A 26,839-nucleotide genomic window follows, 5' to 3' on the forward strand; every position below is an offset into this window, starting at 1 on the left:
CGAGGGCCTTGCCACACCCACACCTCCATTCCCCATAAAAAAATAAGAGATGGGGGCCGGGCGCGGTGGCTCAAGCCTATAATCCCAGCACTTTGGGAGGTGGAGGTAGGCAGATCACCTGAGGTCAGGAGTTTGAGATCAGCCTGACCAACATGGAGAAACCCTGTCTCCACTAAAAATACAAAAAAAATAGCCGGGCGTGGTGGTGCATGCCTGTAATCCCAGCTACTCAGGAGGCTGAGGCAGGAGAATCACTTGAACCCAGGAGGTGGAGATTGCAGTGAGCTGAGATCACGCCATTGCACTACAGCCTGGGCAACAAGAGTGAAACTCCGTCTCAAAAAAAAAAAACTGACAGTTCGGTCCTGCCCTGCTTCCATGACTTGAGGGATTGCAGAGATGCTGCAGAACACAGCAGGCATGGCCACCCTATCCTTTTATTGCCTCAATGTATTTGATCTCTTTGCAACTGCTGGCTTCAACACTAGCTTTTAATTTGGTGATCGGCGAAGAACTTTGAGAATTCAGTTGGAAGCTGTGTGCCCATGTCATCTGTGTCTTCTGGGTTCGTTCTTTCATGTCCGTATTCATGTCGTGCATCTATGCCTGTGCAAGCTCAATAGGATGTTGTAATGTTCTCTGTCACAAGAAAGCCACCTCTACACCTTGCATGACATTCAAGAGCCAGGAACATAGGCACTCAGTGAAAAATCTCAAGCCTCATGGCATTTTTAGCCAAGTGTTATCTGCTGCCTGGGTGTTAACTCCAAATTTCCATCCTGCTTGCAAGCTAATAATCGTTTACATCTGCAGCTAGGGGTGGGCGCTTGAGGATAGGGAGGGACAGTTCCTCGGGCACCAAAGAGGTTTAATGTGTTGTTCTTATGTGGTGCATTGAGTTCCAATCCGTAGCTTGGAATTGAGAATGCTCTAAATTTTCATCACTGTTGGCCGGGCACGGTGGCTCAAGCCCGTAATTCTAGCCCTTTGGGAGGCTGAGGCGGGCAAATCACGAGGTCAGGAGATCGAGACCATCCTGGCTAACACGGTGAAACCCCGTCTCTACTTTAAAAAAAAAAAAAAAAAAGCACAAAAAACTAGCCGGGCGTGGTGGTGGGCGCCTGTAGTCCCAGATGCTCGGGAGGCTGAGGCAGGAGAATGGCATAAACCCGGAGGCAGAGCTTGCAGTAAGCTAAGATCCAGCCACTGCACTCCAGCCTGGGCAACAGAGCGAGACTCTGTCTCAAAAAAAATTTTCATCACTGTGTTTAAAATAGAATGAACTGCCCCCAGATCGCACACATGGTCTATGATGTCAGAGTTTACTTGACACCCACTCAGTTAAGGAGCTAGTAATACCTATCCCAGAGGATTAAAGGAGATCGCTAATGGGGTGGGAGCCTGGGACCCTTGCACCTGCTTCTTGCACACCTCTTACTCCTGGAAGAGGCTGTGGCCAGCACAGAGTTTGTAGACTGCCTCTGGCTCCACTGCGCTTGCTCACACATGCCTCGGGCTGGGGCTGGGGGGCTGCATCTGCTTGTCGTATTTTTCAAAGGCTTTAACACTTCAGGAGTTTGTTCATGTTTCCATATATGTTATTTTGGCCTGATTCCTATGTTTTTCTACAATGAAGATGTAAGAAAACTCAGACGCCCAAGTCAAGAGATGGGACAGCCTCCCGCCCCAGGGGCCTTGGGGAGCGCCTTAGCTTCTCTCGGGGCTCTCTCTGTTCAGCCACCCCACGGTATGAAACCACCTCCACGGCAGCCCCAGGGTTTCTTTTTCACCCCAGGACTCTGGTTTAGGAAAGAGCTTTGCGGAAGGCAGTTGGTAGCTGGAGGAGTTCTAGTCAAATCTGTTGCCTTGGTCTTCCCCTCCATACTGGCCCTTTGTCCGGGATGTGCTGAGGAATGCAGCCCCTTACACCCGCTGCACTCAGCCGGCATCCCAGTCCCTTGGCAAGCAGGGGCCTCTTCTAGCTCTACGGATAGGTGGGGTTGCTCTGCGCCCCTGCACGGGTGGCTGCCCCATGACCCATTCCAGGGTGGGTCCTGTTCCTTCCTCACCCCGCGGCGTGCTCCTTGATGCCCTGACCCAGTCTCTCTCGCTGTCTTGTCTTACAGCCTTGACATCGCCAATCGAGTACCAGAGGAACCACAGCGGGGGCGGCAGCGGCAGCGGGGGCAGCGGCGGGGGTGGGGGCAGCGGCGGCGGCGGGGCCCCCAGTGGCAGCAGCGGCCACAGTGGCGGCCCCGGCAGCTGCGGTGGTGCCCCCAGCACGAGCAGGAGCCGGCCCTCCCGGATCCCCCAGCCTGTCCGACACCACCCCCCCGTGCTGGTCTCCTCTGCAGCCTCGAGCCAGGCAGAGGCAGACAAGATGTCAGGTACGTCCACCCCCGGGCCCTCTCTGCCTACCCCCGGCGCGGCCCCCGAGGCCGGCCCCAGCGCGCCCGGCAGGCGGCCCCCCGGCGCGGACGCTGAGGGGTCCGAGCGAGAAGCGGAGCCGATCCCCAAGATGAAGGTGCTGGAGAGCCCCAGGAAATGCGCCGCGAACGCCTCGGGGCCGAGCCCAGACGCCCACGCCAAGGACGCGCGCGCAAGCTTGGGCGCCCTGCCGCTTGGGAAGCCCCGGCCTGGGGCCGCGTCACCGCTGAACTCGCCGCTCTCCAGCGCGGTCCCTTCTCCTCTCGGCAAGGAGCCCTTCCCCCCCAGCAGCCCCCTGCAGAAGGGGGGCTCCTTCTGGAGCTCCATCCCCGCCTCCCCCGCCAGCCGGCCCGGCTCCTTCACCTTCCCGGGGGACAGCGACTCCCTCCAGCGGCAGACACCCCGCCACGCGGCCCCCGGCAAGGACACTGACCGCATGAGCACGTGCTCGTCGGCCAGCGAGCAGTCCGTGCAGTCCACCCAGAGCAACGGGGTAAGCGCGTCGGGGGGCCCGCGCCCGCCCGCCCCCCTGCCTCTGTCCCGCCAGCTCCTCTAAACGCCGCCGCGGCTGTCCTCACTAACTCGGCTGCCCAGCGCTCTCCGCCGCCCGCTGCGGCCTCTACCCGGGACCGGGCTAACCCTCCTGCAGGCTGGCCCATGGCGCTACTAACTACTCCTTGCTTTGTTCGTGTCTTCTAATAAGAGCAAGCCGATCATTAACCTTCTCAACGCAGCGTCTTTTGGTTTCTTCCGTTTCCAACCAGCAGAATATCTTTTTGGAACTTTCTTTTTTAACCTCTGCCTTCCTCACGCACCTATTTTTTGGAGGGGTCCTTTTCCCTGCTCTCTACCTCCTGTTTAAATTGAAACCTGTACACTTTAAGCTTTTTGCTCATCGCTTGGTTTTGCTCTTTTATGCCTTAAATTATCTTTGCGGCATTTTTGACTCATCTGCTGGGGAAGACCATTCCCTCAAGAAAACTTCCAACAGCAACTCAAAGCAAACTAAGATGACAAAATGGGGGGAAAGAATCTGTCCACTGGGAACGCTTTACGTCACCGTGTTGCTCTGGAAGACAGAGACTGCTCTGGGGCACCTGGCGAGGCGGCTCTGCAGTGCAGGCTGGGGCCGGTCCCTGCGGCCTGCTGGGCTCTGGCCTCCTCTGGCCCATCACTCATGCTGCCGTCTCAAGCACAAGGGTTGCTGTGGTGGGTTTTCCCTCTGTTTCCTGCTTCCTCACTGCCCTACCCACCTGTTTCCTACAGGGCAGATGGCCTGGCCCGTAACACTTTCCTGAAGGCATGCGTGAGTGAATAGAACTGTTCTAATGAGTGTATGTTTGAACGCTTTATAAATTTTTAAATACATTTCTCTAAAAGGGTCTGTGTCTCTCTTTATATTAAAAAAAAATCTAGCTTTTGCATGTCTTTCTCTTTCCTCTGGACTTATTAATGCCTTAATTGGTTTGACTTGGTCTTATCCTTTCCTACTATTTTTTGTTATGTATTTTGTTAAACTCTATATTTAATTGGGGAAGAAATTAACAAATGGGTCTTAATACATTTATTTACAATTGAATGGCCGGGTAGGCATCCGCTGTCATGGCCACCATACTGTGTCCTGCAGAGCAAGGCGGCCTTTCAGTTAAGTTGGGCATGCTAGATAGACAAGTATGCTAGGTGGGTGAGCACAGATTTGAGTCTGGTGGGGGGTGGTGGGGAGATGCAGTCAACCCAGTGACGGGCTATACCCATCAGCACTTAGTTGGATACTCAATATTCAGGTGTGGCCTTATAGCTGTGACCCTCACTGAATCTGCCAGTTAGCATCTGGAGCTCATCATAGCCTGGACACATTCCCATTCAGCACAGGAGACTTCAGAGGCTGTGTTTCAAAATTAACACTTCAACTGCTCCAAGACAGGAGCCAATGCCAGTCTTCTCTGGACATTCATGAGAAGACATGAAAAATGGCCACACCCTGGCTCCATCCCGAATGCTCTCTCTGAGGCCAAGGCGCAGTCTGCAGAGGGCACGTGTTCCCACGAGCTTTAGGTTGGGAAAGTTGCCTTTGCTTTCTCTCTTCCTCTTCCCACTTGTTCTCATGTGGCAGGGAACCTGGAAAGGGAACTCACTGAACAGGATTTCAGACAAGTCAAAATGCCTTACAGAAAGGCCCTAGAGGCCTAGGAAGACTCCAGAGCTCCGAAGTGGGGCTTTAAAAATGCCCTCCAGGCTGGGCACAGTGGCTCACACCTGTAATCCCAGCGCTTTGGGAGGCTGAGACGGGTGGATCACAAGGTCAGGAGTTCGAGGCCAGCATGATGAAACCCCATCTCTACTAAAAAAAAAATACTGGCCCAGCATGGTGGCACGCACCTGTAGTCCCAGCTACTTGGGAGACTGAGGCAGGAGAATTGCTTGAACTCGGAAGATCACACCATTGCACTCCAGCCTGGATGACAGAGGGAGACTCCGTCTCAAAAAAAAAAAAGCCCTCCAGGACTCTGAAGTATATCAGTTAGAAGGGGCCGCAGCCCTGCCCGGCCCCCACGTATTGGCACTTCTGTCCCCCTGGAGATCTGCAAAGGCCTCCTTCCTCCTTGACCACTTCTGTCAAGCTGTCTGTGGTCACAGCCAAGCAGCTGTGCCCAGCCCACAGCCCGGCTCCTTCTTCTCCCTTTAGATGTGCAGCTTCTGCAAAGCTCTGCTGAGAGCAGGAGTGACATGCATGTGGATCAACCCAAACCATGACTGCACCAGTCCTTCCTGTGGCTCTGTGGTCTAGCCTTTTGGCCTCCTTTATTGGGCAGCAATAAAAGTGCACACACGTTGGAGTCACTCTAGTCCTGCCTTTCTTGCACAGGCCAGGTGGCCAGTGCCAGCTCACTGACCTTCCACTCTGAGAGACTGATAACCACGCCCACTGGGGGGGGGTGGTGAGAATTAAGTAGGATAGACTTTGAAATGCCTAGTACATAGGAGGTGCTCAGAAAATACTAATAGTTATGATTCTAGTAGCAAAGTACTCTAATTATGAGATTGTAGCTTGGTATATTACCAAAAGCAGGTACGCTGCAGAAGTTGTGTTTTTTTAAAAATATTCTTGGAAATTTAGCTTTGTAATGTCAAAACTCTTGAGCATTGCCATATAAGTCAGAATACTAAAGTCCATGCTAAAAGTATAATGCATAAATGAGTATGCACAAGCCAAAGCCTGCCCTGTACCGCATCCTTTTTTGCTGAGGGGCCACAGGCAACCAGTGGGCACCCACAGGGACAAGAACAGGAAGCACACTCCTCCACGGCAGAGACAAGGAACAGGAGCTAGGCAGCACCACCATGTTTTAAGTATGCACCACAGCTCTAGATTTATAGCCCTGGCACCTGGAATTCCCAGTGGCGTGTTGACTTTCTCAGGCTTGACCTCGTGGAGGAGGGCTAGAGGTCTCTCCTCTCTGGTCCTCTCGGCCAGCTACAGCAGTCCACCACCTGCTCCAGCATGTCCTGATACTGGCTCAGTAGACCAGGGCTGAAAGGCGGTAGAGCAGGGTTGTCTGACTGATTGCATCTGCACTCACCCGGGATCTGCCCAGGGCGTCGGAAAGCCCAGTAGAAGCTAGCACCTTTGGAGTCTTGGGAATCCATGAACATCCCGACAGTACCCTCAGTGGAAGCCTTTGAGCACAAGTTCACGGGAACGAGGCGCCAGATGCTGTTTCTCATGTCCTGACTAGATAGAGGGGACTTGGGCAAGATGCAGCTTCAGGAGTTGTCGGGGGATCTGCATTTCTTCTCCACCCAGAACCATAGGCCACGCACTAGTTGGGAGTTTGGGACAAACACTGCCGTTTGTGTTTCTTCTCCTCAGCAGCTGCCACCACTCTGTGTGTGGCATGGGTAGGGTCTTAAGAAATCTTCTGTCTTGCTATTGCAATCCTGCCTCATGGACTGGGCCACTCACCACATACTGAGTTCCTGCTGCATGTCAGCCCTGTGACTGAAGAGATTGGGTCCCACGGGGGCAGCGGCATAAGGGTGGGGGTACACATCCCACACCAGAATCCGTTCCCAGAGCTTGAGTCACAGCACCTGTGGCGAGCGGCCCTGGGATGTTTTGTGATGTGTTCCCATAGCAGCAGAGCCTTGGGGACACTTGAGTCATGCAAGCTCCTAAGAGGGACACCCAGCAAGTTCATACGCTGGAGGCAGAGTCACTCTCCATCCAAGCAGAATAGTGATCGATTTACGTTCAGGGTTTCCATGTTCTTCTTTTTAAAGAGAAGAAGTAGAAATGATTAAGCATGTCAGCAACGAGCTTCCAAAACCAAAGAGTCATTATTGCAGTGAATTTTTTAAGAGCATCCCTAAATTGCTTTGTAGAGAAATTGCATTTTCAGGTATTGAAATAGATGCACACAGTTAGCCAGAGGGTAAAGGAAACGTCGAAAGTTTCTCAGTGCCGGCCTGGTGAGCCCTGCACAGGGTCATGGTGCCATGGGGCACACTGACAAGGGATTTCACGTGATCAGGTCTCGTTTCAGTTCCTCCCTGCCTTTCTCTGTCTTCCTCTGTCCCTCTGCAGAGTGAAAGCAGCAGCAGTAGCAACATCTCCACCATGTTGGTGACACACGATTACACGGCAGTGAAGGAGGATGAGATCAACGTCTACCAAGGAGAGGTCGTTCAAATTCTGGCCAGCAACCAGCAGAACATGTTTCTGGTGTTCCGAGCCGCCACTGACCAGTGCCCCGCAGCCGAGGGCTGGATTCCGGGCTTTGTCCTGGGCCACACCAGTGCGGTCATCGTGGAGAACCCCGACGGGACTCTCAAGTGAGTGCTTGACAGTAACGGTGGCCTGGCAGGCAGCAGAGGGAGGGGGCGCAGCGCCCATGAGGCACACGATCTCGGATGGGGTAAGCATGTGGAAGGGGGAGCCGCGCTGGTGTGTTAGTACAGGCTCAGCTCTGAGCACGTGGGAAGATGGGTGGCCTTCCATCTCACACACTCAGACTCACAGGGTCTTTGAATAATCTGCATTTAGAAATAGCCTGTTCTAGCACATTGTTCAGGAATCCCATTTGACAGCTTTTTGTGTTAGTCATAACTCAAGAAAGTGTTGTTGTTTTTCTTTTTAAGAAACCTAAGGGGGAAATATCCCTTATCTTTGTTTCTCTGAAATACATTCTCAGGCCCCATATTAGTCGGGGTCCTTCAGAGGAGCAGGACCAGTAGGGAGTGTACTGAGATGTCAGCGTAGACACAGGCTCACCCCGGTTTTTTGTGTGCTTTGCTTTAATGTGCTTTGAAGACATTGCCTTTTTTACGGGTTTTGTGGCAACCCTATGTCAAGCAAGTCTCTCGGTGCCATTGTCCGACAATGTATGCTCACACTCTGTATTTGTGTCACATTTTGGTGATTCTCAGATATTTCACACATTTTGTTCTTGTATTTGTTATGGTGATATGTAGTTAGTGATGTTTGATATTACCATTATAATTGTATTGAGGAACAATGAACTGCACACATACAAGATGGCAAACGTAATAAATGTGTGTTCTGACTGCTCCACCAACTGTCCATTCCCCCATGTGTCTCCCTCTCCTCAGGCCTGCCTGAGACACAACAATATCGAAATTAGACCAGTTAATAACCCTGCAGTGGCCCCTAAATGTTCAAGTGGAAGAGTAATGTGTCTCTCACTTCAAGTCAAAACCCAGAAGCTTCGTGAGGAAGGCATGTCAAAAGTGGATATAGGCCGAAAGCTAAGCCTCTTGCACCAAACAGTTAGCTAAATTGTGAATGCAAAGGAAATAAAAGTGCGACCCCACTAAACACACAAATAGTAAGAAGGTGAAACAGCCTTTGCTGAGACAGAGAAAGTTTGAGTGGTCTGGATAGAAGATGAAACCAACCACAACCTTGCCTTAAGCCAAAGCCCAACGCAGAACAAGGCCCCATCTCTCTCCAGTTCTATAAAGACAGAGAGAGATGAGGAAACTGCAGAAGAAAAGTTGCAAACTAGCAGAGGTTGATTCATGAGGTTTAAGGAAAGCTTATCCTGTAACATAAAAGGGTTAGGGCTAATGCAGCTGGTGACGTGAAATTGAATCCAATGCGCATTTACCCTTCTGAAAATCCTGGGGTCCTTAAGAATCATGCTAATCATCACACCTTATATACCAAAAGGCTAATTCAGTTAAGACACATGAAGCCGGTTTTGCTGCATTGAGTAGTATTTTACTGAATTTGATGGTGGTTTTTACAACTCCTCCTCCCCCTGGAATGCCTGCTGTGGCAGAGGCACCTACTCTGCCTGTGCTCTAGAAATGAAACAACAGAGCCTGGCTGACAGCACATCTGTACACCATGTATTTACAACACAGTTTACTGAGTATTTTCAGCGCACTGTCGACACGTACTGCTCAGAAACAAAAATTCTTTCAAAATATTACTGTTCTTTGACAATGTACCTGATCACCCGAGAGCTCTAATGGAGATGTGCAAGGAGATTGATGTTCCTTTCTTGCCTGCTAAGACAACATCCGTGCTACAGCCCATGGATCAAGGAGTAATTTCGACTTTCAAGTCTTATTTAAGAAATGCGTTTTGGGCTGGGCATGCTGGCTTACGCCTGTCATCCCAGCACTTTGGGAGGCCAAAGCGGACGGATCACCTGAGGTCAGGAGTTCGAGACCAGCCTGACCAGTATGGTGAAACCCCGTCTCTACTAAAAATACAAAAATTAGCTGGGTGTGGTGGCAGGTGCCTGTAGTCCCAGCTACTTGGGAGGCTGAGACAGGAGAATTGCTCGAACCCAAGAGGCGGAGGTTTCATTGAGCCTAGATCATGCCACTGCACTCCAGCCTGGGCAACAGAGCAAGACTCTGTCTCAAAAAAAAAAAAAAGAAAGAAAAAGAAATACATAAATACATTTTGTAATGCCATAGCTAACATAGGCAGTGATGCCTCCAGTAGATCTGGGCAAAGTAAACTGAAAACCTTCTGGAAAGGAGTCACCATTCCAGATGTCATGGAGAATACTCATGAGTCATGGGAGGAGGTCAGAATGTTAACAATTACTTAACAGTAGTTTGGAAGAAGTTGATTTCAACTCTCATGGATGGCTTTGAAGGTTTTAAGATTTCAGTGAAGGAAATAACTCAGATGTGGCAGAAACAGCAAGGAAAATAGGATCAGGAGTGGAGCCTGAAAATGTGGCTTGAAGAGCTTCAATCTCATCATCAAACTTGAACAGCTGTGGAGCTGCTTCTTAGGGGTGAGCGAAGAAAGTGGTCTCCTGAGATGGAATCTACTCCTGGTGAAAAGGCTGTGAACACTGTTGAAATGCTGGCAAAGAATTTAGAATATTACATAAATTTAGTTGATAATACAACAGCAGGGTTTGAAAGGATTGATTCCAATTTCCAAAGAAGTTCTTCTCTGGGTATAATGCGGTCAGTGTCACCTGCTGCAGGGAAGTCTTTTGTAACAAGGGGAGTGGTGGCAAACTTCTTGTTGTCTTACTTTAAGAAATTGCCACAGCCAGGCCAGGCGCAGTGGCTCACACCTGTAATCCCAGCACGTTTGGAGGCTGAGGCGGGTGGATCATAAGGTCAGGAGTTCGCGACCAGCCTGGCCAACATAGTGAAACCCCATCTCTACTAAAAATACAATTTAAAAAGTTTAAAAAAGAAAAAAGCAAAGAAAAAGGCCGGACATGGTGGCTCATGCCTGTAATCCCAGCACTTTGGGAGGCCAAGATGGGCGGATCACGAGGTCAGGAGATCGAGACCATCCTGGCTAACACGGTGAAACCCCGTCTCTACTAAAAATACAAAAAAATTAGCTGGGCTTAGTGGCGGGCACCTGTAGTCCCAGCTACTTGGGAGGCTGAAGCAGGAGAATGGCATGAACCCGCGAGGCAGAGCTTGCAGTGAGCCGAGATCACGCCCTGCACTCCAGCCTGGGTGACTGAGCGAAAGTCCATCTGGAAAAAAAAAAAGAAATTGCCACAGCCACCCCAGCCTTCAGCAACTACCACCTTGATCAGTCAGCAGCCATCAGCATCTAGGCAAGACCCTCCAAAAGCAAAAATATTACGACTCACTGATGGCTCAGATGATAGCATTTTTTTTTTAGCAAATAAAGTGTTTTTAATTAAGGTGTGTATATTTTTTAGACATAATACTATTGCACACATAATAGACTCTAGTATAGTATAAACAATTTTTATATGCACTAAGAATCCAAAAATTAATGTGGCTGACTTTATTGTGACTCAGTTTATTGTGGTAGTCTGGAACCGAATCCCTAGTATCTCTAAGGTATGCCTGTCCAGAAATGGATTTATGATAAGAAATTCGCTCACGTAGTTATGGAGACTGGCAAGTCCAAATCTGCAATGTGGACCAGCAGGCTTCAGACCCAGGAGAGCACGTGGTGCAGGCTGAGCCTGAAGACAGTCTGCTGGAGAACGCCCTCTTGCTTGGGAGACCAGACTTTTTGTGTTCCCTTAAGGTCTTCGGCTGATAGGATGAGGGCCATTCACCTTAGAAAGGGCACTTTCCTTTACTGGACCCATGCAAATGTTCATCTCATTCAGAAACACTCACAAGAGGACCCAGAATAACGTTTGAACCAATATCTAGGCATCCTGTGACCCAGTCAAGTTACACATAAAACCAGTTATCAGAGGCACCTTTATATTTTCATCCTCAAACTTGAAGAGATTGTTGGTTTTATCTCCTGGTTCTGGAGAATCACAGGAGCATTTTCTCTAACAGAGGTCACTGTTCGTAGAGGATTTCCCATCCCCGTGTACACATATAAGTTGAATATTCCGCTTTTCTTTAACACTTCCAGGTAGCACTTGGTGAATGTTGGAAAGGCGTAATACCCACAATGTGTTCTTTTCCCCTAGGAAGTCAACATCTTGGCACACAGCACTCCGTTTAAGGAAAAAATCTGAGAAAAAAGATAAAGACGGCAAAAGGGAAGGCAAGTTAGAGAACGGTTATAGGAAGTCACGGGAAGGACTCAGCAACAAGGTATCTGTGAAGGTGTGTTCGGGGGTCTTCAGGAGCCCGTGTCATCCCAGCATGAGAGAAGGGATCAGGGAGGGCAGAGACTCTGCAGACCTGAAGCTGGGCTTGCTTATGACCTCCCTCCCACCCACCAGCCCTGTGCCCTGTGTGTCCTGTAGGGTCTTGTTAGGGGCACTACGCTGGCCGGCACAGGGATGGGTGAGTCCTACAAGGAACCAGGTAGACCCCTGCACACTTCTGCAGGTACACCTGTGGCTTATAAAGAACGTGGTTAGGTTTGCAAATGAGGCACAGAGACTAGCTTCTCAGAAACAGCAGAGATGCAGAGAAGCTATGGCTCAGGCTTCCTTCAGTGTTCCTGCCTTAGAGCAGAGGGGAAGTGGCTAGATGTGGGGGCGCATATGGGCTCCCCGGCTGTGACAGATTCCCCTGGGGACAACTTCAGTCAGCTTGAGTCCTGTAATCAGATTGCCTGACACCTGCGGCAGGGGTTGCCTGGAGAAAAAGAAGGTATCTCCTGAAAGGGACTCTGAGCGCCAGGAGCCAGGGCGTTGGTGGCTCTGCATTAGGAAGGCATCTGAGGACCAGCTGGACTCAGCCTGTAGCGTGAGAAAAACACACGTCTAAGCAGTGTTTGTGGGTAGGAAGAAAAAGACCCACCCAAATTAGTGTGCATGAAGCTTTTCAGTGCAGTGAAAAATGTCTGTTTTGATTGATGCCCAGGCAAGTCAATTTCTACAAGTCTTTCAACAATAATTGTAGCCCTGGAATGAAAGTAATACACCTTAAAGTAGCTGATTTCAGTTAATGCTTGTTTGCTGTTTCCATTTCAGCTTCTCAATCCCAACTACATTTATGACGGTGAGTTCTGTTCTTTTTCTTATAGTCGTAGAGATGATTCTAGATCTATGGGGCATGTTTCAGAGTACTTGCGTGTGGCCTCTGGAAATGGGTTTTCCGTGGCGCTCTAGGCGTGCAGAGCAGGTTAGGTCCTATCAGTCTGTCGGGGACATGTGGGTGGGTGTGGAGGAGGAGCCAGGACTGATGGGCCTTTACCAACTCCTTTCCCGTGCAGTTCCCCCAGAATTCGTCATTCCATTGAGTGAGGTCACGTGTGAGACAGGGGAGACCGTTGTTCTTAGATGTCGAGTCTGTGGCCGCCCCAAAGCCTCAATTACCTGGAAGGGCCCTGAACACAACACCTTGAACAACGATGGTCACTACAGCATCTCCTACAGGTGAGGGAGGCCCACTCCTGGTGGGTTTCGCTGGCTGGGAGCACCATCTTGTCTCTTGGCAACTGGAAATTCCTCCTTCATGGACAGATTTCTTTGGCCGCCTGCGGCACTCCACTTCTTCCCTGAGAGCACATTTCACGCCTGGGTGTACAGCTCCTCATCAGCACTTGAGCTCCTGCCTTCCCTTGATCCTGAAGGAGGAGGCCAGCGCTGATGGCCACATGCTCAGCTTTTCTCACGCCCAGTGTGTTCCCATCTGTGCCGCAGTGACCTGGGAGAGGCCACTCTGAAGATTGTGGGCGTGACCACGGAAGATGACGGCATCTACACGTGCATCGCTGTCAATGACATGGGTTCAGCTTCATCGTCGGCCAGCCTGAGGGTCCTAGGTAAGCACCGTGCTACGAGGAGTCTACGTGACCCAGTGGGACACGTCTTCCAGGAGTCTCCGGAAGTCCTGAGTCTGCCCTCGCACTCCATGTGGCCTGACAGATAGAACAATAAGTCATCTGTGGGGCTTCAAAAGAGAATTGGAAGTAGCAGACCAAAGTGTCTGGGGTGGCACAGCAGAGTGACCTCTCAGCACCTTATGTAAGGTCGGGGGAGACACCAGAGCTCCTGTTGCTGGGAGGAGGATGGGGGCCTGGCTGGTGAAGGCCTCTGGCTGCCTACCATGGGGCACCACGGCCCCCCCGACCAGCCTCTGAGTTGGGGCAGGCTGCTTTCTGTGCTCTTAGTACTCAAAACACTCAGATCCAGCTACTCAGCTGAATCTGGATCTGGTCTAGGTTGGTCTCATGTAGAATGGGCATGGGAAAAGCAGGAAAGGAGATGTGGGTGGGTCCCGGGCCTGCGCAGGCACTGTGGCCCTCTGAGACCCTAACAGCAACCCTTCTGGGTGGATGCGCCCCCTCCTTACCCTGTCCAGGAGGAACCAGGCCCAGGGCTGCTCAGCAGCTTGTCCAGAGCATCTGGCTAGGAGGCCTCTGCCGTGGGGCCTGCTTGCTCTGGTCTGAAGACCTTGTTCTCTCTCCTCAGCTAAACCGCAAGCTCCTTGGGGCAGAACCCATATCTTAGGCCCTTTCAAAATGCTCTGTAGTTGCCTGATGTAGATAGCTGCTGAGAAAGGCGTGGACTGCTCTCTGCTGCCATCTTGCGGAAGGCCGGCCGTGCAGTACTGGGCTCTGAGGGTTCCCGTCCATCCTCCAGCTGCACCACAAATGGAGCTGCTTCCAGAGGACAAATAAAACCCCAAATAAAAGATCGATTGAGTCCCAGAGCACCCTGTGTGTAGACAGTAAGCAGAATTTGTCTTAGAACTTTTGTCCCAGGTATCTTAATTTCCTGTTTTTAACAACATTAAATCAGAAAACAAGTTCTGATTTTTTTGGATCATGGAACAAGAAATTTCAAAATCTAGAATTTGGCAGTAAACAATAAAAAGTAAAGATTTTCTAATTTTTAAATAACACAGAAATTACACAGGTGATTTTTTTTTTTTTTAATAAATCACTAGCAAAAGCTAAAGGACTTTAGAAAGGTAGACTATTCAGCCAGGCGTGGTGGCTCACGCCTGTAACCAGCACTTGGGGAGGCCGAGGTGAGTGGATCACGAGGTCAGGAGATAGAGACCATCCTGGTTAACATGGTGAAACCCCATCTCTACTAAAAATACAAAAATTTAGCCAGCGTGGTTGCACACTCCTGTAGTCGCAGCTACTCGTGAGTCTGAGGCAGGAGAATCACTTGAACCCAGGAGGCAGAGGTTGCAGTGAGCCAAGATCATGCCACTGCACTCCCGCCTGGGTGACAGAGTGACACTCTGTCTCAAAAAAAAAAATAATAAGACTTCATACCCTGGAAATGCAAATGGAAAAATAATCCAAGTATATGGTTAATTCTGTCACACAAATTCAGCTGCAACCGTAGGTTTTCAGAAGAATTATGTGGACTATTCCAAGATGATCTTAACTATTTCCAGTTGTTCTCTGAGAGAAGCCACTTTGTTTGCAGGCATCAGTAATTTTGTGTTTTGTTTTAAATCTACCCATGGCTCCACTCCTGTCCGCCTGAGGCTATTCCTGCCCCCACAAGCTGGGGTAGGTGCCCTCATTCTGTCCAGCCTTAGCTGCCTTGCAGAGCCCCAGTTCTCAGATGCTCAGGAAACAAAGGCTTCTTCTAAGCCCAGCTGCAGCTCAAGGCAGGGAGCTGGTCAGAATCTGGGCTACGAGAGGGAGTCCTGAGGCTGGAGGCATTGGCTCTGCACCCTGAGGACATGTGCAGGCCCCCAAACTGTGTCCAAGAGAATCATCCAGAGAGCGCCCTGTCATGCCACCAGCCAGGGCCAAAGCTTCTGTTGATGAGAAAAGGGTGCCGGGGGCAGTGGCTCATGCCTCTAATCCCAGCACTTTGGGAGGCCGAAGCAGGTAGATGGCTTGAGCCCAGGAGTTGGAGACCAGCAACATGGCAAAACCCCATCTCTACAAGAATACAAAAAATTAGCTGAGTGTGTGTCCCACTACTCTAGAGGCTGAGGTGGGAGGATCACTTGCCACTGGGAGGTTGAGGTTGCAGTGAGATGAGATTGCACCACTGCACTCCAGCCTGGGTGACAGAGCAAGACCCGGCCTCAAAAAAAAAAAAACAGGGAGAAAGGAAGGTGTGTTTTAGAGGAGCCGGGGAGCACCTGCCACTGTGGTGCTCTGTCTCTGGATCTGGTTAGTGGGCACCGAGTCGCCATTTATGTTTGGTCCATTTTTCTGTATATATGTAATGCTCGAATAAAAATGTTTATTTAAGAAAGACAAGCCCTTTCAGTTAAAAAAAAGAAGAAGAAAAAATACTTTTATGTAAATAATAGTCCAGTATTTTTTAATGTGATTTGGTAGATGCTTCAGATCTGCCTAGTGAAATAATTTTATTTTGATTAATGATTCTCTGTCAGTACTCCTTCACCTACACAGTCAGAATTAGCCTTACCATTTCTAAAGCACTTTAAAGGGGTGCAAATGTGCCAGCATTAACAAATAAGACTGCAGAATGAAACGTAGCCTTTGGTTTGCGTGATTGAAGTGATTGTTGCTTCTCGTGTGTCCTTCGGTGAAGATTTGGGGCTTTGTGTGTGCCAGGCACTCTTCTGGTTTCTGGGAGGCTGCAAAGGTGGATCAGACATGGGTTCACTTATAGTCATGTAGCGGTCAGCAGCGCTCCTGTGACAGCAGTGCTGGCTGGCAGCACATGGCACCCACCGGGACTGCCCACTGCTATGCAAGGAGACGATTTCCAGCCATGAGTGAGTCAGGGAAGGCACGTGGAGGAGGTGGCCACCACCCCGAGGAGCCCGATTAGACGAGTCAGCTTGGACATGGTTTAAGGAAACACATTCCCAGTGACAACCTGGGGAGAGGTGAAGAAGCCCAGGTGAGGATAGGGGTGGACAGATGCTCAGCCTGGGCTGGACTGCAGGTCAGGTGAGCGGGCTGAAAGAGGAACTAAGTGGGGAGAGGAGGCTGGATGAGCCGGGTCAGGAGGGCCAGCCCCCCATGGAGGCTTAGAATCACAGTGGCAGCTGTGCTTCCCAGGGGCTGCCTGGCAGTGGGGCCACGTGGGGCTCCCCCACTTAGTGCTGCTTTTCACAGGAAGACTCTAGAAAGGATGCTTTCTGTTCCTGTGGACGTGTACACAGGATTCATTACTAACAGGTGATTTACAGTTGGCACTTTCCTAATAAAATTCTCTTTGTAGTGTATTTATGATTTATCAACCATGTAAAACTCTGTGAACGTTAAGTGAATACTGTGGACTCTTGATCTCTCATGGCTGTGAAAGGAGGTGTGGGGAGGAGAGAACAGCCTAGCCCTGAGGCAGTGCGGCCAGGTGAACAGGGAGGACCATCTGTAGCAGTGCTGTCCAATAGAAGCAAAAAGAGGCCACATGTGCAAGTTTAGATTTTTCTAGTAAACACATTTTAAAAATAAAAGTAAAAGCAGCTTTTACGAACATGTATTTAATTTGAAAAATTATTAGTGAAATATTTTGCATTCTTCCTTCACACTAAGCCCCAGTGTCTGTGTGTCCTTCATGCACCCACCACATCTCCACTCATGTGAGCCATGTGGCAGGTGCCGGGGGGCCATGTGCAGCTGCTGTGAAGGACAGTGCGTGGCGATAGCCTTCTTACCCAAGAAGCTCCACGGGAAACAAGTTCAGGCAGGTGCTGTTCTTCTTGCAGGTCCAGGGATGGATGGGATCATGGTGACCTGGAAAGACAACTTTGACTCCTTCTACAGTGAAGTGGCTGAGCTTGGCAGGTATGAGGTACAACCCAGAATGCCTTCCGAAAGAGTAGAGTGCAGGGAACACATACCAGAGAGTGCGCGGATTAAAGCTAAGCCGCGTTATCTTGCCAGCAGTTGGAAGCTGTGTGTCTTGCATTTGAATCGTAACTCTCATTGCCTTTAGATGCTAAACACTGGGGAAGTGAGGAAGCCGTTTTCCTCTCGGGTTCCAGCAGAGAGGCCGAATGCCACAAGCCACCCCTCGATGGGGAGAAGTTGCTTCCCTCTGTGCGTGTAGAATAGTGGTAGCTCTGTGCCATCCTTGGGGGAGTTCAGGAATCTTTCAAATGCTCCCTGTAGTTCTTAATCCTCTTGTGTCCTTCACGTTTCGCTTGTGCGTGGAGACTTCAAGGAGTGACAGTAAAATCAGATGGGGTATCAGCGTCCTCCTGCACAAACTAAGAGAGGTTTCCCATCTAGGGGGCTCTTTCTCTTCATGAGGGGCAGCCGAGCCAGGGGTGGCCCAGCAGTGCCATCAGACAGCCCGGCTCTCTTGGCTCTGCCTCCAGGGCCACACAGCACACATATCCAGGTGCTGTGTCCCATGTGGCAGGAAGAGCAGGGTCAAAGGAGCATGACCGCTTTCCTTCGTCCTTTTGTAAGAACTCCCCCAGAAACTCCAGCAGGGGCGCCCTCTGGCTTCCATTCCTGAGGCCGTAACTGGTCACGTGGCTCCTGCTGATGTCTCTGTCAGCTGTCTCTGGCTGCATAAAAAGTCACACCAGCACATGCTGTCTTAGGACAGTGGTGACGTGTGTCTTCTGGTGCGGTGTGCAGATGGGGCCGTTATTCTGTTGGCCCCTCCTGGCCTGGTCAGCTGGTTCACCATGCCCCGTGCGTGTCAGAGGCCTTGTCTGCGACACTGGCCTCTCTCCACATCGACTTTCACCCTGGGCCTCCCCACATGAGGGCAGTGGCATTCCAGAACAGCAGGAGCGTCAAGGCTTCTGAAGGCCCAGCCTCAGAAATCAACGACCAACGTCCTCCACACCCTGTGGGCCAGAGCCAGCCCCAGGCAGCCCTGATTCAAGGGGAGGAACAGCCCCCGCCTCCGAGTGAGAGACGTGTCAAAGCCATGGCCTTTAACCCTGTGCACAGCCTGCCCACCACAGGCGCATCTCTGGTCCTCACGTGTGCAGAATGCACTCACCCACCTCAGGCCCCCATCTGAGGTCCAAAGCCTCATCCAGATCACGTTGAGGTGTGACCAGTCCCTGGAAGTGGGTCATCAGGTGCAGCTCCAGGGTCTTCGTGCCTGCCCCACACTCACACCCACAGGGGCGAGGCTGAGGAAGTGACCACAGCAGACGCTCCTTTCAAACGTGCAGGGAAGGGTGGCTGACGGGAGGCGTGAGCAGACATCCCGGCTTCTGCACGTTGTGGAGAGCAGAGGGGAGCCACCTGGCAAGGCCGAGGCTCAGAGATCTTGCCCTGTCACTTCTACCACACGCGGTGCTGGGAAGCAGCCACCAATGTGAGGAAACCAAGGCTGCCTGGGAGGGAGGACCAGCAGAATCGCGTGGCTGCGGGGACAAGGGCAGATTTGGGGGACGGCCATGGCACCACAGCTCCTCCATGGAGTGGCCAGGGGAGCAGGGCCTCTGGACAGGACCGGGCCACCACACAGCCAGTCCATTTAGGATAACGGAGTCTTTCTCGGTGCCAGACCTCAGCAGCCTCTGCAAATGGTCTTCTTGACATATTTTACAGGGGCAGATTCTCTGTCGTTAAGAAATGTGATCAGAAAGGAACCAAGCGAGCAGTGGCCACTAAGTTTGTGAACAAGAAGTTGATGAAGCGCGACCAGGTCACCCATGAGCTTGGCATCCTGCAGAGCCTCCAGCATCCCCTGCTCGTCGGCCTCCTCGACACCTTCGAGACCCCCACCAGCTACGTCCTGGTCTTAGAAATGTGCGTACACACCTGGCCTTCCGCCCCCAGCTCTCTGCCGCCACCTCAGGGTTTTGTTGTTGCCGTTTGTTCTCTAAGAGGGATAGATATTGGGCTTTTAGAATTTACAGAACTAAAACACATCTTCACTGTCACAGCCCACAGCTTTCGAGCCTTCCAGTAATGGCAGAAAGCAGTGTGGTCTTCACGGGGCAGCTGCCTGATGAAGGACAGTCACCCCTAGGGTGGAACGCCCGACACGCTCAGCCGCCCGGAGACGCCCTCCCATTTCTGAAGGTCCCGTGAGGCCAGGCTGTCTCTGGTGCTGAACCCAAGCCCCCATTAGTGGTTGGAGGCTGACCTGATACCCCAAGCCTGTGCAGGGGCAGCTCACCCCGCATCAGCGCCGCCCCTCAGGCCTCCTGCCAAGGGCAGGCCAGCTGGATGGGAGGGTAAGACGCACCTCCCTGCAGAATGTCCTCCACAGAGGGGGCGCGGGCACACCAACCAGAGCTGCCCCACTGGCACCGTTGTACTTACTGGGCTCCTTCATAAGATCAGAAAATGATTCAGTCACGTAAAGAAAAGTTGGAAACCTGTGTCCCTCAGGAGCTGTTCTCATCTAGGTGTGGGTTCGCATGGAAATGTCAGGAGAGCTCAAGCTGGGGGTGCGTCCGGCAGGGAGTGGCCGGAGGCCAGGGATGCCGCCCAACCTCCTACAAGGCAGGGACGACCCCCACAGATTCATCCGCCCCAAACGTCTGTGCATTTAGCTTTGAAAAATGTCAGTTCCTCCTTTTTAGGGGGAGTCATTTTATACGTTTACTTTCATTTGCAACTTCTTTTCCATGGGGAAGGGTAAAACCTTTTGCCGCTGTTTGGAAAGTTTGCGTAGCTCTTCAGTGGAAGGACAGGATTAGCGGGGCACCCCCATGGGGTCATGCAGGGGCAGACTCCAGCTCGGGGCCCCTCGCCTGCAGGAGCTCCCTCCAGGCCCTGTACCTGATGTTGTAGTTACTGTCATTTCTTTCTTAAAGAAATTATGAATGCCTCCCCATACCCTTCCTAGGGCAAGGCTGCCACAGGGTCCCGTGTGGCCCCACATGCAGCCTTACCAGCTTCCTCGGGCAGCGCGTGTGCCGTGGGTGACACTGGATGTCTCAGGAAGGCCTCCCACCCATGGCTGCACAGCTAAAACCTCCCCCAGAACACGGGGATGGGGACCTGCTTCCAGCCCCTCTCCCAAGAATAGAAAACACATGTCGTGGCAGAAGGGCAGACGGTGGGGCGCACCTGAGCCTGAGCAGTGTGTACGGAGAGGAGGTCCACGGGCCTGGGCCTGGCCTCAGTCCCCGCCCTCCCTCTCATCGGCTCATTTCTCACCCTGGGTATCCTTAAAAGCGGCATTGGCTTCGGAGGGTTGGCATGGGGCCGACATGGTGCGATGTGTGTGGAAGAGCTGACATCCAAGCCGAGGCCTGGCCTGGGAGCCTCGGGACCTGGGAGGTCTCCTCTCTGGCTCCAGACACTGGTGACCAACAGCCACTGCTCACCTTCCCCGGGGAGTTTTAACAAGACTGTGGCTTGAGTGCTTGTCATCAATCTACAAGGCCTTCGTTTCTGGACTCACATTTCAGTGCTTTCAGCCGTCGTTTCTGGGAAACAACATGGTTTGGCCTCACCATCCTGTTCATAGGATCTGTTTTCATGACACATTACTCCAGTTCTCACAGGCTACTCCCCATTGCTAGACAGGCAGCTGATCTTCCTACAGATTTCTGTTTTGCAAAGAGCAGCATAGGCCGGTGTTGAGAGAGGCGGGGCCAGACCACCTCAGTCCAGTCCTGGCTTCTCCACCCTGGAGCGGTGGACCTTGGGCAAGTTTCATGCTTTCTCTTTGCCTGAGTTTCCTCATGTGTCACATGGGCACAGCAAGGCCCACTTCACAGCAGTCATAAGGATTAAATGAGTTGTTAGAAGGCGTTGAGCCCCTGGCACTTGGCAGTGCTGGGGAAGTGTTTTTTCCGCATGAACAGTAATTTCAGAGGAGGAAGCCTTCTGAGTCCAACGCTGAGCACTGACTGGGCCACCTCCTGCCCAGCCTGTGGTTACGTGATCTCAGTGAGTCTTCCCGTGGCCCATTTGACAGGCGAGGAAACTACAGCTCCGAGAAGCATGGTCTACATGCCTTCCTTCAGCAGATACCACAGGATGCCTGCTGTGCCTGGCACTGCCGGCAGCCAGGCCACGCCATCCCCCGCAACAGGCAGGTTTGGACCCTTGACTGGGCCGCTCTACCCCTGGCTTCCCTCTTAAGGAGACACCATGTTCCCCACTCGTGTCTTCCCATCAGAGCTTCACAAAAATCCCCTCCTTGTCTGGGCACACCTTAGAGGCACAGCCCTGAGATCCTGATGACACATTCATAACAGGTGACAGATCTGACATGTTTACTTCTTACTAGCCCGAAGAGGTCTGGAAAGGAAAGCACATCGTAACAGTCACCCGTTCCTGCCTCTGTAGGGCCGACCAGGGTCGCCTCCTGGACTGCGTGGTGCGATGGGGAAGCCTCACCGAAGGCAAGATCAGGGCGCACCTGGGGGAGGTTCTGGAAGCTGTCCGGTACCTGCACAACTGCAGGATAGCACACCTGGACCTAAAGGTTGGTGAGGCCCCGGGCAGGTGAAGGGGGGTCTGAGCACACCGGCTTGGCCATGTGGGACACAGAGCCCCCTCTGAAGCCAGGCCAGGAGTGCCCGAGCGACTAGGGACAAAAAGGGTAGCGGGGGCAGCTGATTAGCACTGGTTGCTCATCTCTGTTTCTAAGCGTTTGCGTTCAGTGATGCACATAGTCAAGAGTACACTGGGTAAAACACTGGAGCCCTCCCAGCCTTCCACGACTTTCAGAAAGTCCCCATGAGTGTTGCCTGGTGGGTGTGGCGGGTGCAGTGGTAGCTTAGGCAGGAAAGAGAGTATTCCCTTCGGTGCTGGGAGGAAAATGAACAGCCAGCTTCAGAAAGCAGCCTGGTTTCGTTAGGCTACTTGGCCCTTAGATCGCCAGAGAGAGCTGCTCTGTGAACCTGGGTGCCAGCTCCGCTGGGCCGTCTCTTCCTCCTCACCCTGGGCGGGCAGCCAAGGGTCTGGCCTGCTTTGCACATGCTTTGCACATGCATGGCTTGTCCTAGTTGACATCATAGATTCCTTCCACCTCACCGTAGAGCCCCGCCCATCATCATGAGTAAGCTTAAGATTGGACTGGTCTGAAAATGACAGTTGTATTCTGTCTTCCAGCCTGAGAATATCTTGGTGGATGAGAGTTTAGCCAAGCCAACCATCAAACTGGCTGACTTTGGAGATGCTGTTCAACTCAACACGACCTACTACATCCACCAGTTACTGGGGAACCCTGAATTCGCAGCCCCTGAAATCATCCTCGGGAACCCTGTCTCCCTGACCTCAGATACGTGGAGTGTTGGAGTGCTCACATACGTACTTCTTAGTGGCGTGTCCCCCTTCCTGGACGACAGTGTGGAAGAGACCTGCCTGAACATTTGCCGCTTAGACTTTAGCTTCCCAGATGACTACTTTAAAGGAGTGAGCCAGAAGGCCAAGGAGTTCGTGTGCTTCCTCCTGCAGGAGGACCCCGCCAAGCGTCCCTCGGCTGCGCTGGCCCTCCAGGAGCAGTGGCTGCAGGCGGGCAACGGCAGAAGCACGGGCGTCCTCGACACGTCCAGACTGACTTCCTTCATTGAGCGGCGCAAACACCAGAATGATGTTCGACCTATCCGTAGCATTAAAAACTTTCTGCAGAGCAGGCTTCTGCCTAGAGTTTGACCTATCCAGAAGTTCTTTCTCATTCTCTTTCACCTGCCAATCAGCTGTTAATCTGAATTTTCAAGAGAAAAACAAGCAAATATAACTGATCAGCTGCCGGTATGTTCATCGTGTGAAATTGCATTCCAAGTGGGCTGTGCTCAGCAGTGCTTGGACACAGAGCTGCAAGCTGCGCTGGGGTGGAGGACCGTCACTTACACTCTGCCCAAGGCAGAGGTCGCATTGCTGTATCACAGTATTTTATTCAGGTTTCTGCAAAAAATAAAAAGATACTTTTTTAAACAAACATGAATAGAATTTTGCAAATTTAACGTTTTCAAGATTTATTCAAGGAAACAAAATGCCTATGTTCAACCACTGGTGTTAACGAACAAAGATACTGTGCGTCTCTGGGGAAGACGCACCCAGGTGGCGGCCACTCCCACGGCCTTGTCTAGGGCTCAGAGTCCACTCGGCTCTGAGCTTCTCCAGGCGCCTCGTCTGTGTGCGTCTCACACCAGACGTGGCTTCTGAAACGTGCATTCAACCTCAAACTTTTGCATAAAATAGAATGAATCGTTTTGCTCTGATGAAATGTAGGCCTTACTTGTATATAAGACTGTTCCTGCCTTCGGTCTGTGGTTTTCCCACCTGCCTCCCCTCCCCACCCGCCACCCACCGCCTGGGGCTTCCTCTGGGGGTCCGAGGGTATGCCCAGCAAATGAAGACATCAGGTTGGGTCCTGCCCCACTGCCCCTCCCCCTGTTCCTGCCCCAAGCCGTCAATCAGATTGTTGAGCAGTACACAGTCAGATGAAAATACTGTAAATGCACTCATTGGGGGTTTTTTGGTTTTACTTCATATCATGTGCAATGTTGTGGCTTTAACATTTTATGCAACTATTTATGAAGACCTCTGTTGTACCTGTAATAAATATATAGAAAAAGCACATACTTCGTATGGTGAGCTTTATGGTTTTGTGTGTGTGTTGGGGTTGGCGGGTGGGTGGGTAGGGTCGTAGCCCTGTGCCATCGGTTCAAGGAGACTTTTCGTGAAACTTGTTGGTTTTGAGGACTGTAAAAAGTGATTTCATACTCTGAATATAAAACTGGATAATAGGGTAATGTTTTAAAATTTATTATGCTATTATTCAGAATGCCAAAGTATTATTTTTTTTCCCAAAATCAGTCTGGACATTTACTACTTTTTAGACTTTTTGACTTTCAACTTTCTGTACAAAAATTGGCTGGGTTTTGAGCTTTTGGTAAGAAATAAAAGCCGATTAAGCACTGGCCGCCCCGCGGCTGGTACCCAATGCCCGAGTCACTGTGGCAGCATTCGCACTGGCGTGGGGAGTCCTTTCAACTCAAGGAGGCTGGGTTTCTGGGCACCCTTGAGGTTTTCTGGATGTCTTTTTATCTTTCTCGTGTGAACTGCACTACAAAAGAGACCAGCCCATTTCCCAAGCCAGCCAGACACCTGGGTCTTGAGCCATAAACTGGCGTAGTTAAGCTTTGCAGCTTCCGGTGTATTTTATTTATTCTTTTGTTGGGTTTTTGTTGGTTCTTGTAAAATTGTACAGAAACTTTTTAAAAGAAATTGGATTCAAAACTGGATGTGTATTCGTAACCTCATGATTTTTATTTGTGTATTGTTTCTTTTATTATTTCAGTTAAATTTTTACATTATTTTGCATGTATATTTCTTTGTACAGAGACCTTACATGTTTACACAGTATGATGTGATGTAAATATTTTATTTTGCCATCAGTTATTTTAAAAAATTAAACATATTTGCCTGATTTTTGTGTTAGGCTTTTTATTTAAATTGGTCACTGTTGAATCGGAAAGACAGATGGCTGAGGGAGAGACTGACGCAGAGGCTTCTCATGGGTGGGAGGTGGCAGAATGTACTGGATTGAGAACCCTCTGTACACACTGAGAAATGGGAGTCGCTCAGCCTCCTGCAGACTGGTTCAGACACCACACTCGAGACCCTGGTGTGCACTAGAATGTCGACTGACTGTGCACAGCGAGGCTGTAGCTTGTCCTGGTTAGAATAAGCGAGGCTGTAGCTTGTCCTGGTTAGAATAAGCGACGCTGTAGCTTGCTTGTCCTGGTTAGAATAAGCGACGCTGTAGCTTGCTTGTCCTGGTTAGAATAAGCGAGGCTGTAGCTTGCTTGTCCTGGTTAGAATAGCTAAGGCTATTGTCGCCTGATGAACTCAGAATTAGAGTGAGGGAAGAGCTCGTCCATCCTGGCCTCAGAAAAGCAAAGGTAATGTCCAGATAGATTGAAGAAAATGAAACAGTTTCATTTGGTTAAGAACAAAGATCCTGCAGCTAGGAGAAGGTTCCCCAGTGGTGCCTCGACCTCGGCCCTGAGCCCACCCAGTCCGGGGGACTTGCAGCCAAGTGGCTTCCGCAGCTCTGCCAGCCTGGCTGCTGACAGTAGCTTATTTTTTCCAATGACCATATCTTCTCTCTTGATTCTTTCTGGCTTTCCTTCTGGGCTGACAACTTTTATTGTTCAACACACCATCGAGAACAAGTATTCTTTCTCATCTGTTTGCGGAAATCCTGAATAGAAGGCTGATGTGAAAGGACACTTGTGCAGTCTCTAAGTCAGGACACGGGAAGCTAACTCCCTGAGGTGTGTGCCCGCCCAAGTCCCAGCAGTACCCATGACTCAGTGGGCTCTGGAGGGGGCAGAAATTCAAGGTTGGTTCTAATCTACCACCTGCCCAGCACAGCATCCTGCCCCAGGGGGAGTTGCCTGGCCCACCACAGTGCCACACCTTCTGAGCAACACAAAGGAGGCGAGGGGTATGTGGTGGTGTCCTTTAAATGGGACAGTTGCTGAATGGAGTGGTTCTGCCCGTAAGATTAGCAGAGCTCACTGTGCCCAGTGAAAGAGCCTCAGGCTTTTGGTCTGTCATGATCACTGGATTTTTTTTCTCAAATACCAAGGTGTTTTTCATTCTGCAAGTTACTGTAATCTTTTAAAAACTCGGATTCTCTTTAGCCCTAACAAGTGGGGGAAATCAATGTTTTAGCAGAATTATGAACCTCATAGTAAGCAATAATCTATTAGATGAGGTCTTTGCTTACTGTAGCTATACAGTAAGTCTTGAAAGCAAGTAGACATCCCCCCACTTTGTTTTTGTTTTTGTTTTTGTTTTCCAAATTGTTTCTGCTAATCTAGCTCCTTTGCCTTCATACATTTTGGAATAGCCTTGTTCATATCTACAAATATTAGACCATCTTAGTCCACTAGAAGGAGAGGTCCTGTACATTTTTGAGACAATTGTAAAGAAAGGAGTAATTCTTGGAACTGATCGATTCTCCATATTATATTTATTTATGTGAGATTTAACTTACAGAAAATTACGCAAGTCAATAAATGTTTATACATGTATATACCTGTGATCGCCACCCAAAGCAAACTATGAAACGTTTCTGTTATCCATTACCCCCCCAGGAAGGTCTGTCTCACCCCTTCCCAGTCAATCTCTCCCTCCCGAGGTAATCAATCACTTTTCTGATTTCTATCATTCATAGATATGTTTGCCTTTTAAGTAAAATCATATATTACGTACTTTTTAAAAGTAGGTTGTACCTTTTATTTTGAGGCCATTGTAGATTCACATCCAATTGTTATGAAATGTACCCTTAGGCTGGGCACGGTGGCTCACACCTGAAATCCCAGCACTTTGGGAGACCGAGGCGGGCAGATCACCTGAGGTTGGGAGACCAGCCTGACCAACATGGAGAAACTCTGTCCCTACTAAAAATACAAAAAATTCGCTGGGCGTGGTGGCACATGCTGTAATTCCAGCTACTCGGGAGGCGGAGGCAGGAGAATCGCTTGAACCCAGGAGGCGGAGGTTGCGGTGAGCTGAGATCACGCCACTGTACTCCAGCCTGGGCAACAAGAGCAAAACTCCGTCTCAAAAAAAAAAAAAAAAGAAAGAAACGTACCCTTTACCTGTGATAATATACAGGATCATACATTATCACAACCAGGATACTGTCACTAACACCGTCAAGACGCAGAATATTTCCACCACCAGCAGGACCCTCCCGTT

The 26,839-nt window shown here is 50.7% G+C and overlaps 1 protein-coding gene across 1 annotated transcript in view; it reads left to right on the forward strand.

Annotated features, from left to right (window-relative positions):
* The window catches only part of TRIO (trio Rho guanine nucleotide exchange factor), a 366,882-nt gene extending 342,328 nt beyond the window's left edge, over nt 1–24,554 (forward strand). Inside the window, exons 48-57 of the mRNA XM_025387077.1 lie at nt 2,127–2,920; nt 7,013–7,260; nt 11,352–11,490; nt 12,309–12,336; nt 12,551–12,713; nt 12,981–13,102; nt 16,945–17,023; nt 18,761–18,961; nt 21,464–21,602; nt 22,232–24,554. Of these exons, the coding sequence (XP_025242862.1) occupies nt 2,127–2,920; nt 7,013–7,260; nt 11,352–11,490; nt 12,309–12,336; nt 12,551–12,713; nt 12,981–13,102; nt 16,945–17,023; nt 18,761–18,961; nt 21,464–21,602; nt 22,232–22,774 (2,456 nt within the window). The 3' untranslated portion in view covers nt 22,775–24,554. The remainder of the gene's footprint in view (nt 1–2,126; nt 2,921–7,012; nt 7,261–11,351; nt 11,491–12,308; nt 12,337–12,550; nt 12,714–12,980; nt 13,103–16,944; nt 17,024–18,760; nt 18,962–21,463; nt 21,603–22,231) is intronic.
* The last annotated feature ends 2,285 nt before the right edge of the window (nt 24,555–26,839 follow it).

This window comes from Theropithecus gelada, chromosome 6 (assembly GCF_003255815.1).
Source record: "Theropithecus gelada isolate Dixy chromosome 6, Tgel_1.0, whole genome shotgun sequence".
In the NCBI taxonomy this organism is placed as follows: domain Eukaryota; kingdom Metazoa; phylum Chordata; class Mammalia; order Primates; family Cercopithecidae; genus Theropithecus; species Theropithecus gelada.